General features: G+C 31.7%; 1 protein-coding gene across 6 annotated transcripts; it reads left to right on the top strand.

Moving 5' to 3' along the window:
* Positions 1–492: 492 nt before the first annotated feature.
* Positions 493–20,208, top strand: LOC148781961 (uncharacterized). 6 transcript variants are annotated; one of them, XR_016056686.1, is made up of 3 exons: positions 493–1,776; positions 19,598–19,701; positions 19,917–20,208. XR_016056686.1 is itself a non-coding variant. In XM_088868479.1 (2 exons), exons 1-2 carry the CDS (start codon positions 1,225–1,227, stop codon positions 1,988–1,990), a joined length of 591 nt encoding a protein of 196 aa, XP_088724605.1. In that variant the 5' UTR covers positions 496–1,224; the 3' UTR covers positions 1,991–2,313. The 6 variants fall into 6 exon arrangements, 1 of the variants encoding a protein (XP_088724605.1); XR_016056685.1 differs by having other exon boundaries at positions 19,914–20,208; XR_016056689.1 differs by lacking the exon at positions 493–1,776 and adding an exon at positions 18,981–19,467 and having other exon boundaries at positions 19,602–19,701; positions 19,914–20,208.
* The last annotated feature ends 424 nt before the right edge of the window (positions 20,209–20,632 follow it).

Genomic DNA, 20,632 nt, shown 5'->3' with positions numbered 1-20,632 from the left:
TGGTTTTAATATTGGAAATCTTTGTGATGGCCTTAAAATATTTTTTCATATTTATTTATAAAATTTAAAGCTTCAAAAATAGTGTAGATCGACAAATTTATGAAAACTTGAAAATCTTGAAATTGACTGTCCAAAAATGCATTACAAAATACATTATTTTCAAAACTTGCAATCCATTTTTTTCTTATGCCCATGCATCTTGATGTGGAGAAGATCAGTTTGAAGATATTTGGACATCAAAACAAACTCTTCTAATGAAATTTTTCAAGTAGACTCAAATTTGATTGTTTAGAGTCTCGACTCTATAAAAACTTCTCTTACTAAGAAATGGTAGATTAAATTAAGGTGTATGGAGATATTTTTCTTTTAAAAAATATATTTTTATTGTCAAGCCCGCATTCCTACAATACGCTGCCTGGCCCATGCTAACTAACCCTGCGGCTGGCTTGCCCATGCTAACCAACCCTGCGGCAGAGAAGAGTAGTTCAAAGAATCCCGCCTTTTTTTTCATCACAACCCCGGAAATGAGCACAGGTAGTGTGTTGCAGAGCTTATAAGAGTGTAAAGAGAGAAAATGATAGACCCCATTTCTGATTCAAGAATGAGGTTTCTCCTTCCAAGAGTAATCGAATTAGAGCCTCTTCATTTCTCTCTCTACTGTCGTTTCAGGGCAAAGAGAGAGAGTTATCTTCCTTGCCACAGAGATACAGAAAGCGTAATTTTCTTTCCACATAGAATCGAAACACATAATTCCCACATTTCGATCCCTTTCTATTGGAAATTATAGAGCGAGAGAGAGAGTGGCATTCTTGGGGAAGGACAAAAGTTGCAGAGCTCTTCCACATTTGGGTCTCTCTCTGTTGAAATAATTTTAGATAGAAAGTGAAACAGAGTTGCGTCTTGGCATAAGGAACCGAGTCAGAGTAGTTTCACCATTTCAGGTTCTTTGCTAGAGGATTCTTGGGGAGTTCGGATCGTCCTTTCTTGGAGATATCTGACCCTCTGGTTCTTAGCTCGCCCAAACCTAAGAAACCTTATTACTGAGCCATCACAATACAATTCAGCTTCTGGATTTCCTCCTCTGCTGATTTTAGAGAGAGAAAGCACACCCCATCTGCTTAATCTCTCACCCCAAACTACATACCAGCTTTAAGCATGCAACAAAATTTTGGTGTTCTTGAGGATTACTTTTCTTTGAAATTCTAGAGAGAGAAAGCGACAGAGATGGATACAGGCAGTAGCAGCGGGGGAAAGAAGGAGGCTAGATGGATACTGTTGCCCAAGGATTCGAATTGGTTGGGCGTAAAACACAGGGATGGTAAGTTCGAGACGGCTGTGTATGATGAAAACTCCCCTTCGAAACTTGCGATAAAGAGTTTCTATGCCAGAGATGAGGCGTTTCGTGTATGTCGGGAGTCTTGGAAGAACCATGGAGATGCCTTAATTCATGCGGTGAGGGAGAGGATCATGTGGCGTATGGAAGAAGTGGGAGAGGATGAGAGAGAAAGGGGAGGAGTGGGAGAGGATGAGAGAGAAAGTGAAGGAGAGAGAAAGCTTGGAGATACGGGAAAGGGAAAGGGAAAGGGAAAGCTTGGTGAGAAGGGAGTGGGAGAGGATGAGAGACAAAGTGGAGGAGCGAGAGAGGTTGGAGAGAAGGGAAAGGGAGAGGATGAGAGAGAAAGTGGAGGAGAGAGAGAGCTTGGAGAGAAGGGGAAAGGGGTGAAGAAGAAGAAGGGCCTGTTTCAGAAGATCAAAGATGGCTTCAAGAAGATGTTGGTATGTCTGCATAAACTCATGTATTCCATTTTCTTGTTTCTTTTGTTTGTTCCTTTTCTTTGCTTCTTTCTCTAAACCAATCTATCTCTCTCTCTACTTATTTGATTGTTCTTACTTTTTGATCAATTTCTTTCTTTCTTTTTTTTTGACAAGTATTATCAATTTCTTTTTTAAGGTTTTCAAGTCTAAAAAGGATAAGAAGGAGGAGGATTGAGGAAAGAGAAAAAAGACAGAGAAGAGAAACGATGATGCCCACAACCATGGTTGTCTGAGATTTAGCTATCAATCAACTTTGCCTTCTCATTCGTTCATACAACTCTTACATTTTTTTTTTTCTGTTTTCTCTTTTTCTTTGTAATTTTTGAAGCATCAATTTCTTCAGTAGATGTACATGAATGTTTATGCATGCCATTCTTTTCATCAAGACTAAAAATAATCACCTGGTCAGTTGTTGTATTTGATGTTTTGGTTTTATTCATTGCAGCAGTTTGCATCAGATTTCAATGTGAGAATGGTCAATAAAATGCTGGTGCTTGCTTCCTGTTCCCTTCATCTGTATCTGTTGTGGCACTTTCATGCTTTATTCAATGCATATATAATACATGTTTATGTTGTTGGAGATATTGCTCTTGTGTCGATGAGGCCATCTGGATTGATGAGTTAATCCTTGGAATGTTCAGGGAAATTTTTAGGTGATTCTTTAATTTTTTCCATTTTACTTCAGGTTTGAAAGTGCAACTTGCAAAATGCATATAACACAATAACAATGTGTGTTTTGGCATGCCAAAAGCCCTACATCAAACAGCCCAAAACAAACAAACAAAAAACTAACTTTTAAACCGTCCAAACATTTTGATTTTCTTTTATTTTTTAATTCTTCTTTTGTTCTATGTAGTCAGAGTGTTGCTCAAATGCTTAATACGTTTGTATTTTAGGCCATTACAAGGTTTATTTTATTTTATTTTGAATTTAAAATGCCAGACTAATATTGTTTATCTCTGTGCATTTGGCTATTTGAAAGTTAGACTTTCAAATGGGATTGTATACAATTAGACCGTTCATCAAAAGTAAATGGTTCTAGTATATGCTTTTCCCTTCTAAATTGTCAAATACTTAAATTATTTACACTTTAGGTGATTCGAAAGTTGCATTTTGGAATCACCTATCGCCTAAGTAGTTTTTGTGCTTTGGGCAGTCTGAATGCTGAACTTTTGAACAGGGGAAAAATGGGAACTAGAAAGGAGTTAATAATGAAAAGTCGAAGCTTAATACCCTGTTTGTTATTGGAAAACAAAAGTGGAATAAAAAAAAAATCACAAAAACAAAGTTTCTGTGGTCGAGATATTTGGGCATCTTGTGTAGAAATTTACTTTGAAATCTGTCCCAGTAGTAGTTGCACATGTAGTAATCAAAGGAAGTATGTTTAGAAAATATTTTGAAATCTGTCCCAAGAAAACTAGCACATGTGTTGGTGGTCAAAGGAAGTTCAACTACTTGCTTCAGCCTTCTCTTGCATAGGTTGATTAGGGAAATCACCATCTCGTAGAAATCCCCCCACAAATAGGGTTAATATCCTAATCACCAATTAGATTAGGACTATTATTAGATTAGGACTTTTTGTTGTATTTCATCGTTTTTATCGAAATCGGTCGATTCGTAAATTTCGGGAGTCGGCAAGAATCGGTCGATTTGTAAAATTGGATCCGATTTTGTAAATTTCGGGCGGAATTAAGTTAAGTTTAGGAACCCAGTGCACCTCTCCACGTGACCCGCGTTGCTTTGCACATGTTACTATCATAGGGTACCATAAAGCATTTATCCACTAACACTTCATGCTACTCTTCAATGTTAGATAATGTGAAAAGGTATTAACATTTTCTTCTACCCTTCAATGTCTGTTAGATAATGTGAAAAGGTATTAACATTTCTTTCTAGATATTAGTTTGAAATATTAACATATTAGGTTGTATATGGTATATCGGTTATTGTATACCTTCACCATGGAGGATATTGGTTCAAATCCTCTCATTGCAAGAAATGCTCTTTTTTACTCCTTTTTTATTTGTCAATTTTTTTTCTTATCAAAAAAATAAAATGTTTACTTGTAAAAAAAAATAAAATGAAAGGCTTTTTATCAATTTCACTTTTTGTCAAAAAATTTCTTATCGATAAAATAAAAAGTATTTTCTTATCAATAAAATAAAAAATTTTCTTATAAAAAAAATGAAAGGTTTCTTATCAATTCTTTTTCTTGTCAAATTTCTTTTTCTTGTCAAAAAAATAAACAATTTTTGTCAAAAAAATAAACAATAATCAAAAGTTCTTGTCAAAAACAAAAAAAGTTCTTATAAAAAAAAATACTACAACAAGTATTTTTTGTCAAAAAAAAAAAGTTCTTGCTAAAAAAAAAATGTAATACGGCAAACATTTCTTGTAAAAAAGTAAAAGGTTTGTGTCAAAAAAAACTAAAATGTTCTTATAAAAAACCATTCTTTATTGTAGTCAATGTAGGATTATATACTGCATTCATGATAATTATATGATTTTTCTTTTATGTGATGTAAATTTAATGGTTAAAATAAGTTCATACAGAGAAAAAACATCTCAATATTCACATATTGATGAAAAAAATGAAAATTAATAATGTAGTACCCCGATTTCTTATTGGATTCCTAAAAAACAATATTTGCAATGAATTTTAATAAGTTTTTAGATTTTTTTTTTAAACCTTAATTCTGCCGATTCGGCCGATTCTCAATCCGGATCGCCGATTCACTGATTCAAATGGGTTTTTGGGGTGCCCGATCTGGGCCACCGATCCATTTTTTAAACCACTGGTTTATATATATATATATATATATATATATATATATATATATATATATATATATATATATATATATATATATATATATATATATATATATATATATATATATATATGACATCTATTAGAAGTTTATATAAAGGAAAAAACTAACAAATAGCGGCAGCCATAATGAATAGTATTACAGGTAGAAACCCAGCCGTCAGATCTTCATCGAGTGGTTCAAAATATCTATCACTATTTTAATTTTATTTTATTTTTATAAATCAGATTAAGATAAAATTTTGGGTGTATATACTTAACAATATTGATCACCATATAAAAATACAACAATATTATTTTCAATAATTTAAAATGACCAAATTACCCCCATCATTTTTTATGGGTATTTCAGTTATTTTATATTCTGAGATATATTTTTTAATTACGCGCCCTATTTTTTAGTACATATGTCTAAAATTTCATTATGATCCGATTTCTAAAAAAATATTAAAATTCATATAGTGATATGCATTTTGAACCACATGATGAAGATCTAACTATTGAAACTCTACTTATATTACTGCTCATTATAGCTGCTAAGTGTTTGGAAGGTTTACTCATATATAAATGTATACCAAGTGAGAAAACAAAGAGTATTTGCATCCTATTTGGAGTCACCATATGGGGAAGGTGGCTTCCTCTAGAGAGAGAGAGCCAAGGGTCTCTTGCATAGAAAGACAATGCCTCTAGAAAGAGATAAGCGATCTTTTTAAAAAGAAACATTGGGATGGTGCCTCTTTGAAGTGCAAAAAGCTAGTTTCTTGTAGAGAACCATTTTATACAGCAATTTTGAACGGTATTTCCTTTTAGTTACATAAAGTCTTGATTGATCTCAATGTCTTTTTCTTGAATAGTAATTTAGCTGTAAAATAAGACATTTATAATTAGTTCATGAAGCCAGTTAGGAGGGCAAGATAAATAAGGTTGCTTTACTAGGTTTTGCCAAGGATGAGACACGATGAGACAGGTAATTCCGTGTTCCAAAATTTGTGATATAACTCTCATCGGTCAAGAGGATCTCAAGTTGTCATACTCTAGATTAAAACCACTTTGGGATTCATGTGCTCATGTTAATGGTTTCGGTACAACTACTTTCAAGAAACATGATCTTATTTGGATCGCAACATTAGAGGTTCTTTACATTTTATGCAAGTAGAAACCATTGACGAGGGTGATGGAGTAGCCAAAAGGGGATTAGATTAAACCTCCTTTTTAACTACTTGGGTTCAACTTTCTAACGTTAAATATATATTACTCAATTTTTGTAAGGGTCATATATAAAAATGTTCAAACTAAGTGTTGAAATTATAATGGGTTATGTTAGGGTGGTCACACTATAGAGTAGTTTATAATTGTGTTCAATAAATTTTAAACATTTATATACTCTTATTTTGTACATGGAGCGGGTGATGTCACATCCCGTATGGATAATGTCATACCCTTCGTAATATCCAAAAATACCATTATCAATAAAATGCTTCATGTATAAAACAATGATATATAAGTGTCTAAAATTTGTTGAGTACAATTATAAATTGCTCTATAATGTGAGCACCCTAACATAACTCAATTATATAATTAGTAAATGTTTAAACAAGTGTTAATAATAATAATAATAATAAAGCTAATTACCACTCTAGAAAGGTGGACCTCAAAAATCCCAAAATTGTGATTTTAAAAGATACTAGCATTAATTGTCATTTTAAAATATACTAGCATTAATTGTCTATACCATTTCAAGTCCAAAAAATGGTGCATATCATAACACATTATCTAGATTACCCATTTTCAAAATTGTCAAGTAATTAAAGATATGCTCAATCTAACCTATTTTTAGAGCATTAAATCTCAATTCCAACAGTAATGTCAATTCTAGGTAAACCAAACACGATTGGCCCAGCTTTTCCTGGAAACATGACTCTTGAAAATTTGAATCTAATTAGCCAAATGGGCCCTTAGTTGCTATGTTATGTTGGGAGACATTGAAAGAGAAAAAATACAAGAATCGCTTTTTCCTTTTTTTTAGGTTAATTTAATGGGGAAGATGGCCCCTACCCATTTTTTTATATAGATTTGGGAGTTATACTATTTGAAGGTATCAGTGGTTAGTGTCAGTAAGATTGAAAACTACAACGTGGTAATTAGGTGAGGGCAGGGGGTGTTACCACCACGACCAGCCCCTTTCTTAAAATAAGATCATCTTTCGAAACATAAAACGCATTTTCTTGCACCCATTTAAAATCATCTTCCACGTCTCTTGGTCCTTAACAACAAAATTAAAAAAAAAAATCAAAATTCAAATTTAATGTCAGATGTAAATTAACGTATTCATATTGACCTCTTCTTGAATTTGGGAACCACAGGAACTTTTGGTACTTGAAATTTTTCAAAAGCAATTGATATTTGTGCGAATATGAAGAGATGATGGCAAATTGAGTACTAGTGTTTTTGCAAGTAGCAATGACAAATGTCTCTTTATATAGAGAAGGAAGGGATAATGAGAGCTTCAAATAGTAGGGTGGTTTCAAGGCTTCAAACAGAGAAGAAATTTCTAGAGAGAGGAAAGAAACTTAAAATGAGATATTGTCAAACCTTTTGAAAGCTAATATTATAATTTGTATCTTGTAATAGAATTCATACATCACAAATGTTTAAGCTTTAATTTTTAGAATGCCCCTTCAAAATAGGAAAAATGACATGGTCCTCTCCTCACAAATTTAGGGTCCATTTAGATTCTCAGCTTTACCTGAAACTCATGGACCCCCTTATACTAAAACTTATTCTTCTAATACTTTTTTTATTAATACCATGGTTCTTAGACTCGGCCGAGTCAATTTCTCTCTCTCTTTCTGGCAAGGAAATGCCTTATATATGTACCATACCCATATGATCTAAATGAACCATTGGATTTTGGAGAGAGGATTTTTGAGTTCTGACGAAAATGGATTTTTCACATCGAATAGGGTTATTAGGGTAATTGTTACATGTGAAGGGTATTGGGCAAATCAGTTCTACGGATTATGGGAGAACCCAATGATTTAAATGGACCATAAAATTTGGAGGAAAGTATCCACATCATTTTGCCCTTTAAAATTAAACACTTTGGGTCTTTTGCTTCTTGATCTGGCTCAAACTATTATAGCAATGGATAAAGAAGGAGAAAATTTTTAATTTTAAAGATTAGATATTGTCGTCTTATATTCTTGTCAAAAGAAATTGTTGCCTTGTATTTTAAGAGTCAATGCCAAAAAAGATTATACGAGAGAGATAGGATGGTTTTTCTATTGAGACATCTTGAATTAAGATTGGGAAGATCTCTTCGAGACAAATTTACATGGACATGATACGCATGTCATATCTAGTATCTGTCTCATGTGTCAAATATTTCGGTACAAAACTTCAGCACGGCCCCAACACATACTATATGAATACAAAATAGGGAAAATATCCTATTATCTTTTATTTTTAACTTTTATATCTCATCAAACTCAAAAATTAAAAATATTACTTGTAAGCAAAAGGATTCTGTCTTTTTTGTCTTTCAACCCCCTAAACCCTTTTGACTATGTATTATTGATCTCAACAACTTATGAAATGCCTCTATCTCTCTCTCTAAAAGTCCATCTCTCTCTCTCACATCATCGTCTCTCTCTCAAAACTCCATCTCTCTCCTTAAAACTCAAACTCCATCTCTTTCTCTCTCTAAAACTCAAATTCCATCTCTCTCTCTCTCTAAAACTCTATCTCTCTCTCACACATAAGAAGGTGTGCTCGTGTTCGAGCTCAAGCTAAACCCCTTGGCTGGTAAATTCATCGAGAAGCGAAGAGAGAGAGATGGAGTTTTAGAGAGAGAGATGGAGTTTGAATAAGGTGTCATTTTAGTGTTTGTTTGGATCAAAAATTTATGGTCAAAGGGGTCCAGAGGGTTGTATGATAAAAAAGATGGAGACATTTTGCTTACAAGTAATATTTTCAATTCTTGAGACATGAGATATTTTGAAGTTACAAACGTTTAAATATAGTAAATTGAAAATAACATAATAACATGAAAATTTATTAATTGCAAAAAAGTAAAATTACATTTGGTTGTTTTATCCAAAAGCAACTTGCATAATTGTTGATAATTTAACATATCTTGTAAAGTGTAGGTTTTAATTCAAAAAAGTTTACACTTAGATTTTTTAAAATTAAACCACATTCAAATTATATATATAAATGGAAAATGCCGAGATTAGCTCACTAGCTGATATGAACATATAAGTCCAACGGTTTAGATTGAATTTGGGCCGATCTAACAGTCACGACATCATTTCGTATTTGAATTCTATTTTATTTTTTATAAATCCAAATAACTTAAAATTTTACGCATCAATTCATTTTTTCAAAGCACACATAATTAAAATATTTTAAAAATAATTTGAAAAAACTAAATTGATCAAAATATCCCTGAAATTTTGGTCAATTTATTTCTTGCAAATTATTTTTTTGATATTTTTATTAGATTCTCTTATTTTTTAAGAATGTACGCCTAAAATTTCAAGTTATTTGGATTTGTTGAAAAAAAATTAAAATTCGAAAATGAAATGATGTTGTGACCGTCAGATCGGCCCAGATTCAATATAGATCGTTGGGTTCATATGGTTATATGAGCTAGTTTGCTAATCTCAGCATTTTTCATATATATATATATATATAGAAAAAGTTCATGCATGCCCATGTGCATATCGCTACAGCAAATGCCCAACAGCCCAGATTAAATCAAAGTTGTTATGACGATCACAGTTATCAGAGAGTATTTTAATTTTAATTTTTTTTCTACAAATCGAAATGATTTAAAATTTGGAGAGTGTGTACATATTAGTGAGGCTCACCAAATAAAAATATAAAAAAAAATAATCCCCAAAAACCAAATTGACCAAAATACCCCTGAAATTTAACAGGGGCATCATGGTCAATTGTTTTTGTGTAAAATAATTTTTTTATTTTTTTTAGAATATACTCCAAATTTCAAATCAATCTTATTTGTAGAAAAACAATGATAAATGAAATATTACCGGACATCCGTGATCATCAAATCGCCCAGATTCAATCTGGGCCATTGGGCGTTTACTGTAGCGGTACACGAATCAGCATACCGTAGCAACTTCCATATATATATATATATATATATATATATATATATATATATATATATATATATATATATATATATATATATATATAGTGCGGTTTGTATAGAGTCTCGGCTCTAAACAATCAAAGTAAAGTGCACCTTCAAATAGTATCTAGAAATGTGGTTTTAATACTAGAAATCTTTGTGATAGCCTTAAAATATATTTTCATTTTTAAATATAAAATTTAAAGCTTAAAAAATAGTGTAGATCTATGAAAACTTGAAATTCTTGAAAATTGATGGTCAAAAAATGTGTTACGAGTTGCACTATTTTCAAAACTTGAAATCCATTTTTTTTTTATGTCGATATGATCAATTTAAGGATAGCATCTAAACAACCTCTTCTAATGAAATTTTTGAGGTGGGCTCTAATTTGATTGTTTAGAGCCTCGGCTCTATATATTTAATGTATATGATATTTGTATAAGGTATCAACTTTTGGATGTATTTTCTTATACATCTTGACGCATCCGATAAATTTCTTAACAATGAATGGGATGTGTAAAAAGACCTTAGAAATATGCATGGGTTATCGAATGAGTTTGGTCATTATATGTAGGGTTATGTTTTTCTGAATGCTCAATAAGTTCAAGATGTTATTATGGAGTGAAATCTTTGATGAATACATGATAATTGTTTTGATAGACATTGAATAAGATATGAGCATGGTTTTTGATAATACCTACTAAGATATATCCTGTGATATGATATGAACATGATTCATCATATAGAGACCTCAATATGCCTTCAGAGTCGTGACTCGTCAGTCGGCCTCTATAGGTTCTAACTTACAATTAATAAAAATATGATACTGACGACTCGTCGATCAAGCATGTTTATTTTGACAAACGATTGATGACAGAAGATAGGAAAATCATCTCAATATGAGACAGGTTTTGAGATACATATACTCCTAATGCCTCAATATGCCTCTCCATGTGATATATAGAGGAATATGATGCAGTATGATATATATTTTATTAATCCACCATCTATTGTACATGTGCATCGTGGATTACAGTCTATAATAAGAGATCATGAAGAGATATTAATTTGAGATGAAACTCTTGGATACATATACTTTCATGGCCCATATATGCCTCTCCACTGGACATTGGAGGAGTTTTGATGAGATGTGATGTCTCTTTTAATTCATCGTCAGTTAAGGATATAAGGATTGACATATGGGTTATAAGGAAACCTTGTCATATGATGTCATAATGGGGTTTATATATATATATATATATATATATATATATAGAGAGAGAGCAAAAGTCTTCCCAATGCCTATCGACGAAAATGAACAGTGATTTCACGTACTCTCATCACCGTTCAAAGTTCATCGCACAGTCACGATTGTCCGATAGTGTTTCATTTATCATTTTTTTTTACAAATCAGAATGAACTGAAATTTGGAACGTGTATATATTTTAGTGAGGTGCAACTAATAAAAATATAAAAAATATAATTTATGAAAAACAATTGACCAAAATATACCCGAAACGTTTTGGAGGTATTTTGGTCTAAGTTTTTTATGTAAAATATTTTTTTGATATTTTTCTTAGATTCATCTATTTTTTATAAATATACACTCCAAATTTTAAGTCATTCCGTTTTATAAAAAAAAATTGAAAAATAAAATACTACTGGACAATCGTGACCGTAAGATGAACTTTGGATGGCGATGAAGGTAGGCGAAATCATTATTCAATTTCGCCTATAGGCATTCTGTAGTATCTTCCGTATATATATATATATATATATATATATATATATATATATATATATATATATATATATATATATATATATATATATATATATATATATAAAGCTAATAATACATTAATTTATAAAAATAAATACAATAAAATAGAGAATTAAATGTAAAAAATAAATTTTAAATTAAACACAAAAATAAATACTTAGCTCTAGGGACCCGAAACCTGGAGTTTCGGGCTTGAATCAGGTAGCTCTTCTAATTTGCGTCACCATCTCCTTTTTTGGATGCCTTATGCATACTGAAATTTGTAGATCTAAAATTTCTTGACCTAGATATAGGGTTTCAAAGGATTGGGGAAAAGCTTGGAAATTTAGGTAGAGTCTACTTAGGCTCTTCTTGAGATTGGAGTAGAATTTCTTTAGTTTTCTAAGATTTTGAGATCTCTTAAGACAGAATCTAGGTTTTTGGTTTTTCTAGGACTTTTTAGGAATTTTTTAGAATTTTTCTAATTTTTAAGAATTTTTCAAGGATTTTTTCCTAATTTTGGTATTTTTGGGCTAATTTTCCTAATTTAAAAGTTTATGTCCTATTTTCTAATGATTTGTATAGGATTTTGATGTATCTTCTTGGGTTTTGGAGGGAGGTATTTATAGGTTTCCGTTGGTGATTTTTCTTGATTTTTTTAGATTTTTTTTAATTTTTTCGGATTTATCATGATCTTTTGGCTTTATCTAATTCGAAAAAACGTGTTTACTACGTCATCAGACTGCATTTGGGCCCGCTAGGCTGCGACAAGGCCAACCTCGAGCCATGACACTTGTAGGATCTTGCAGGGACCAAATTGTTATTTTTAGGATAGCCGTATGTCCGATTTGGGTGATTCTTAAACCGTTGGAAAGATCTCGGGGTATACTTCTACTTGGAATAAGTTTTGCGAATTTTTTGGATAATTATATTGGTTCTAGGTTGTCTATGATCTACTAAAGTTTGTGTGGTCCTTTAGAATCATAATCGAGCCTTTTAGGAGTTCTTTAAGCAAGAATTTTGAGGAGGTGTCTACAGTTGCCCCTCTTTGGCATTCATTTGAGGCACCAGGTGAATGGAAAAGAAGTAGACACCTAATATACGGTAGAAAGAAAAACTTTTTCTAAAGGATCATTCTTTTGAATGATTAGTACCCTTTGGGTAGGCGGTAAGCCCATTGGATTCCACCCAAATTTAGTGGTCCTTCGATCATTTGGAGGTGATTTTGAAGAGCGACTTTTAGGCTTTTGTAGTAAACATGGGAGTTGATTTACCTCTAGGCATGAAGCAAAAATTTGTACCATCTATTCAATATGCTCTTTCTGTAACTAATTTGGGGTTTCTTTGGGTCAAGGGATCACATCCTTTGTTTGTATACTTGTGTGATGCTCATGTTGTACTTTTGTCATAGGAACAGTAGCTCCTTAGGTTGAAGGTATCGGTTTCCTAGCCTGGAATGATCCTCCTCCAATGGGGGATCTTTGTGTGGTAAAATATTTTTTCTACTTGTCTTACCACTGATTTCGGTCTACTCCCCTACGCTAATGACATCGGTGTTGGGGTTATTGGTTGCCCAATTTTTCTTTGCATTAATGCTCATGTTGATGTCATCTTGCATCAAACCCATAAGTGTGATCAAGTATAACATCACAACAAGAACTAGCATATCTAACACTATATATCTCATCTTGTTTGATGTGTGATATTACAATTTTTCTTTTTGCAAACACTTTTTAACCATCTCCGTCAAGTTATCAATTTTATTGTATATTTGGTAATTGCTCGGCATTCCTATGGTTGTGACCTCCACGACCAACCATCGCAGTGTCTTGCCCTTTTAGAAAATGATGCAAAAGAAGTCCATGAAATTAAATTCAATCTTCTTTTGATATTAAAACCAACAAAATTGAGCAACTACGGAGAAAATTAGGTGGTTGTAAATTAAAGCATAAAGAAGCTATCTTTCCATCATTCATGAAATAACTCTCTACGAAATTGTTCTCTCTTAGTGGGGCGTTCCACCTACTTAGATACAAATTAAAGAAAGAGACCTAAGAAAAAGGTAACTCCCTCACCCACGATTCTCTCTCTCTCTCTGTGTCTCCCCTCTTTCAATTAACGTTATTCTCTTCAATTTAGGATCCCTATTTATCTTACATATCTACCCATAGATATCTCTCCCTAAATCATGTAAATCACCCTCATTCTCATACATCATCCTTTTTCTCATATTTTCCTATCCAACCTTCTTTTGATCCGGGAAATTACTTTTCCCATATTTTCCTATCCAGCCTTCTTTCGATCCAAGAAATTAAATCTAGCATTCTTTTGATCTTAAAACCAACAAATTTAGCAACTATGCATAAAAGATGGTGGTTGTAAATCAAGCCATGAAGAAGCTCTCTTTTCTTGATCCATTCCACCCACTTAAATACAAATTAACAAAAAAATTATAAAAAAAAATTAAGTTTCTCACCATGACTCTCTCTCTCTCTCTCTCTCTCTCAATTCACTCTATCCCCTTTTAGTTAGAATCCCCATCTATCTCACGTAACTACCCATGGATATCTCTCTCTAAATCATGTAAATAAGCTATCCATCCTTTTTTTTGTCCAGGAAAATAAATTCAGCATTTTTTCGATCTTAAAACCAACAAAATTCAGCAACTATAGAAAAAATAAAGTGATTATAAATCAAGCCATAAAGAATCACTCTTTTCTTCCTTCATAAAAAAACTCTCTACAAAATTGTCCAACTCTCGGAATGGGATATCTCTCTCTCTCAATTCATATTATTTACTTCTACTTGGGATTCCCATCTATCTGACAACTCTCTCTTTCAATTCACGTTATTTGCTTGTACTATCTCACAACTATCCATAATTCACGTTATTTGCTTCTACTTAGGATTCCCATCTATCTCACAACTCTCTCTCTCTCTCTCTCAGTTCGCGTTATTTGCTTGTACTATCTCACAACTATACATAATTCACGTTATTTGCATGTACTATCTCACAACTACCCATACGCGTTATTTGCTTGCACTATCTCACAACTATCCATTATTCACGTTTTTTGCTTGTACTATCTCACAACTTTCATAGATATCTCTTCCTAAATCATGTAAATCACCCATTTCCCATACTTTCCTATCTTCTCTCCCCTTCCTCTTTTTAAGTGACTCTCTAATTCTCACATGACCAATCTCCCTACCCATCTACTTTTTTGTTAGTTAACAATGCCCATCTATATAGACCTTGACGTCCTAGAAACTAAGAAAGCCTCCAACGCCAATCTTAACTAAACTAAAATTCTTTAAATTTGCATATAACATAAAATAAAAATATTTTTTTAACTCCAATATGAATATCTCTCAAAATTCGTTCCAACAAAAATTTAAAAATAAAATTAAAAATTAGTTCCAACAATAAATTGAAAAAAAAATTAAATATTTGGATGCTATTTGCATCAAGATGTCCATTTTTAATAAAATAAGACACATTTATTTTTCTAACTCCAATATGAATATCTCTCAAAATTAGTTCCAACAAAAATTGAAAAATAAAAATAAAAAAATTAAAAATTAGTTCCAACAATAAATTGAAAAAAAAATTAAATATTTTGAATGCTATTTGCATCAAGACGTGCATTTTTAATAAAGTAAGACACGTTTATAGGAAACATAGATGCGAGGCTTTTTTAATAAAAAAATGGGGTGATGTCTATGTTTACTATTTCCGTAGGAAATAGGAAACATAGATGCGAGGCTGCTGAGGCATACAAGGTAGACAATAAGTCAAGTAGACATTATTTGAATAAAATTGGGGATACATAATATTTATAAAAACCCGGTACATAGTATTAAGCTGAAGAACTCCACCAAGTCGGAGTGTCCTAGGCCAGGTCTTGTCCCTCTTCTTTCTTTTTGTTTTTTTTTTACTTTCATCGTTTTAAATTTTTTTACTCTTCGTTCTTTTATTTTGTGCGTACATTCGTTGTATGACCTTTTATAATATATTTTAGTAAGTTGCTAAAAACCAAAAATATATAAAAGTTTTAGTCTTCTATATTAACTTCATTGAATAAAAAAGAAAAAAAATTGAATTGAACTCTCTATATACTAGAAAAAAAAATAATGCCAGACTTCCAAGTTAAAAATCTCAAAATTCTTGGAGGGCCAGACTTCCAAGTCAAAAATCTCAAAATTCAAAATTTTATTTCAATTTTTTAGGTAGTTTCCTAAATTTCAGATTTAAGAAATCCTCAGAAGTATATCATTTTGATTCACAGTTTCCTCTTGGGGGAGCATATTATATGTGCTCAATACTATGTCTCAAGAGCAATATGGAAAAATTTAACTCTTTATTTTTCCCCTATTTCTCGAGTAGAGGGACTTGGGAGAAGAGGGAAGGAAAATGAAGACGGGGCGGTCTAATATTGGAGATAACTGACCACCTCAAATTTCTTATCTGTGGAGTTTTATCGTTTCAACATTGAAAAAGTTCTTAAACCTCTGGAAAACTTGAAATATGGGGTAGTCAAATGTATCCAACATTTAACTATACCGACACACTATAATTCGTAACTGAAAAATTTTTAAAAAGGCAATTTACTGGTAACAATTTCGAATGAAGGAATATCAAATTATACAAAAGAGCACAAAGAAAAGGACTTGGGTATAAAACTAAGAAAATTTTAGACCATGCGATAATTCCATCAAAATACCACCAATTATTTTGCAGGCTGTATGTATTTTTTAATTCTTTCATCAACTTTTGGAGCACAAGTAGCATTTTGAGCACAAGGGCCAACAAATTTAGTAGTTTATTTTTATAGTGAATTTTCATTTGATGCATATAGTCCGCCCATGTAGGAGCACGTTTTAAGAAGTGCTTCCTTGAAAGCTATTTAAGAATCTTTTCAACTTGAAGTTAAGGATTCACCTCAAAATCACTAGATAATAAATGAAACAATTGGATATATGGTATTCTTAAATACCTAACTATGACTATCCAAAAGATGAAAGAATCCGTACGCAAATTTGACAGTAATTTGTTTTTTTTTACGGGCAAATTTAGAAAAGTTTATTTATGGTAGCAATCTTATATTATTGATGCAAAGTGCACCAAAAAATCTAGGGGCCTGTTTGGGTAGGAGGAAATTAAGAATCTTAAATATTTGAAATCCAAAAAAATTTATGGATTTTCAATATCAAGGATTTTTATCATGAATTCCTCAAATCTCTTGTTTGGATAAACTATACAAAATTCATAGATTCTTTGCAATCACTTCTATGTCCATTGTTTGGTAACAAAAACATACAATTTCTCTCTCTAAAATTTTTATATATTTTCTCTCTCTAAAACTCAAAATTTGGTATAAGTATATCTATAAAAATTTTGAGATAGTTTCTCTCTCTGAAATTTGATATGGTTTGTCTCTTAAATTTTGAAATTGTCTATCTAAAAATTTTGATATAATTTCTCTCTCTAAAAGTTTTAGGTGCTTTACTCTCTCTAAAATTTAATATAGTTTGTCTTTCTAAAATTTTAAGATGCTCTCTATCTCAAATTTAAAACTTGATATAGTTGCCCTCTTAAATAATTTTAAGATAATTTCTCTCTCTAAACATTTTTAAGTAGTTTCTCTCACTAAATTATGATATAGTTTTTCTCTCAAATTTTAAGATACTTTCTCATTCTAAAACCTAAAATTTGAGATAATTTCTCTCTAAAAATTTTGCGATATTTTCTTTTTCTAAAAATTTTATGTACTTTCTCTCTCTAAAATTTGATATAGTTACTTTTAAATTTTAAGATGCTTTTTCTCTCTAAAACTTCAAGTTTTTCTCTCTCTAAAAATTTGAAATAGTTTCTCTTTTTGAAATTTGATATAGTGTCTCTAAATTTTGATGTACTTTCTCTCTCTTTAAAGTTTAAAATTTGATATGCTTTCTCTCTCTAAAATTTTAAGATAGTTTATCTCTCTAAATTATTTTTAAATAGTTTCTCTCTTCAAAAATTTCATTTACTTTCTCTATTTAAAATTTGATATAGTTTATCTCTCGAAAATTTTAATATACTTTTTCTCTCTAAAACATAAATTTTGTGATAGTTACTCTCTCCAAAAATTTTGAGATAGTTTAATTCTCTAAAATTTCTTAGGTTGCTTTTCTCTCTAAAATTTGATATAATTTCTATTTCTAAAATTTTAATATATTTTCTCTTTCTAAAATTTAAAATTCGACATAATTTCTCTCTAAAACTAAAAATTCGAGATAGTTTCTCTATCTAAAAAACAAGATATTTCTCTCTAAAAGTTTAAGAATACTTTTTCTCTACTATTTTAAGAATCCTTTCCCTCTCTAAAACTTAAGATTTAATATAGTTTCTCTCTCTAAACTTTTTTGAGATAGTTTCTATTTCTAAAAATTTTTAGGTACTCTCTCTAAAATTTGAAATAGTTTCTCTCGCTAAAAATTAAAATATGAGATTGTTTCTCTCTCTAAAAGTTTTGAAATAGTTTTTCTCTTTAAAAAATTGTGATAGTTTCTCTCTCTAATAATTTGCATATGTACTTTCTCTCTAAAATATAATAGTTTCTCTCTATAACTTAAAATTTGAGATAGTTTCTCTCTCTAAAATTTTGAGATAATTTATCTCTATTTTTTTTTTGGTACTTTCTCTCTCTAAAACTTTATGATACTTTCTCTTCCTAAAAGTTAAAATTTGAGATAGTCTCTCTCTCACAAATTTGGAGATAGTTCATCTCTCTATAAAAATTGTACTTTTTCTTTCTAAAATTTTAACATATTTTCCCCCTGTAAAATTTTAATATACTTTCTCTCTCTAAAAATTAAAATTCGAGATAGTTTTTCTCTCTAAAAATTTTGAGGTAGTTTGTCTCTTTGAAAAATTTAGGTACTCTCTCTCTAAACTATTCATACCTACCAAATGCTCCATTTGTTTTCAGTCGAGGGAGCCAATGCGTGAAATCCAGAACTCAAATTACACGTCACCATTATATTTGGCACTAGAAAAATCTAAGTCCTACACCGATATGTGTAATGATGTTATGACACCCTTTCAAATGTATAAGACCCCAAAAAATCACCATTATATTTGATACTATATGTTTAGGAGCCAAAGGATTATATTTGGTGCTAAAAAAGTCTAAGTCCCACAAGGATAATTTTTTTAGAGATGTGTACTAAATTTTAAATTTAATGGTGATCTTTTAGATCTTACACACATGGTTGTGAAAAGGTCTCATAGGATCATTACTTTTTATATATATATATATATATATATATATATAATTTTTTTTTTTTTTTTTTTTTTTTTTTTTTTTTTAATTTTATTTATTTTTTTATTTTTATTGTAAAACATCCGTCCATTACAAGAGAGAGAATGGTGCTGAACCAGGTAATAGCAGCGGGTCAAAGGAGGAGGTGAGATGGATAGAGTTGCCCAAGAATTCGGATTGGTTGGGCGTGAATCGCACTACAGATGCTAAGTTTGAGGGCGCTGTGTACGATGAAAACTCCCCTTTGACACTTGCGGTAAAGAGTTTCAATACCTTTAAGGAGGCGCTGAATGCATATTTGGGAGTCGTGGGGCAACCAGGAGCTACCTTCCATCGCGCTGTGGCGGAGCAGATCATGTGGCGTATGGAAGAAGTGGGAGAGGATGACAGAGAAGGTGGAGGAGAGAGAAAACTTGGAGAGAAGGAAAAGGGAGAGGATGAGAGAGATAGTGAAGGAGGGAGAAAGCTTGGAGAGAAGGGAAAGGGAGAGGATTAGAGAAAAAGTAGAGGAGAGAGAGGGCTTGGAGAGAAGGGACAAGGGGTGAAGAAGAAGAAGGGCCTGTTTCAGAAGATCAAAGACGGCTTCAAGAAGATGTTGGTATGTGTGCATAAATTCCTGTATTCTATTTTCTTGTTTCTTTTGTTTGTTCCTTTTCTTTGCTTCTCTCTCTAGTTATTTGATTGTTCTTATTCTTTGAATCATCAATTTCTTTTCTTTTTTTGACTAGTAAGGTTTTCAAGTCTAAAAAGAATAAGAAGAAGGATTGAGGAAAGAGAAAAAAGACAGAAATATGCAAGCTGTAGACGAGAAATGATGGTGCCCACAACCATGGTTGTTTGAGATTTAGCTGTCAATCAACTTTGCTTTCTCATTCATTCATGCTCTTTTTCTGTTTTTTTGTTTTTTCTTCTTCTTTTTAATTTTCAAAGCATCAATTGCATCAGCAGATGTACATGAATGTATATGCATGCCATTCTTTCAACAAGACTCAAAATAATCATGGTCAGTTGCTGTATTTGATGTTTTGGTTTTAATCATTGCAGCAGTTCGTATCAGATTTCAATGTGAGTGATTGCTTCATGCTCATTGCCGCAGTACTTTGTATCAGATTTCAATGTGAGAACGTTCAATGAAATGCTGGTGATTGCTTCATGTTCCCTTCATCTGTATCTGCTGTGCAACTTCCATGCTTATTGATTCAATGTGTGTGTATGTATATAATACATGTTTATGTTGCTCGGGATATTGCTTTTGGGTCGATGAAGCCCTCTGGGTTGATGAGTTAATCCTTAAAATGTTCAGGGAAATTTTAGGTAATTCTGTATTTCTACGATTTTACTTTGAAAGTGCATCATGCAAAATGCATATAACACAATAACAATGTGTGAGAATGGGTTTGGGATCATGGTGGTAGCACCACTTGTGCTCAGCTAAGGTTTAGGTTTCCATTCTCATCTAACGCATCAAAAAACCATTAACGATTTAAAAAAATAAGTAAGGGCTTGTCATCCCCAATGAATTACTAAAAAAAAAACAATAAGTTTTGGTATGTCAAAAGCTCTACATCAAATTTTAGGATTTTAGAAAAAGAGCCTGAGCTTAATTGGTTAAAGAAAAAAACAATAGCAATGTGCGTTTTGGCATGTCAAAAGCCAAATATCAAATTTTAAGAAAGGAGCCTGGAAATTTGAAGAAAAGAGCCATGGCTTAATTGGTTAGCGGTTAACGATGTGCAATGCTACGTCCTAGACTCAATTCCTAC

The sequence above is a fragment of the Amborella trichopoda genome, chromosome 5 (assembly GCF_054954075.1).
Source record: "Amborella trichopoda isolate Santa Cruz 75 chromosome 5, AtrichopodaSantaCruz75HAP2 v2.0, whole genome shotgun sequence".
In the NCBI taxonomy this organism is placed as follows: Eukaryota; Viridiplantae; Streptophyta; class Magnoliopsida; order Amborellales; family Amborellaceae; genus Amborella; species Amborella trichopoda.
The sequence above is the reverse complement of the archived record's forward strand: the minus strand, read 5'-3'. Positions and strand labels throughout refer to the sequence as shown.

Coding starts and splice junctions, on each gene's coding strand:
- LOC148781961 (XM_088868479.1), top strand. CDS start 1,225: ATGGATACAGGCAGTAGCAGCGGGGGAAAGAAGGAGGCTAGATGGATA. Junction 1,777..1,951: donor ATGGCTTCAAGAAGATGTTG/GTATGTCTGCAT, acceptor TTCTTTTTTAAG/GTTTTCAAGTCTAAAAAGGA.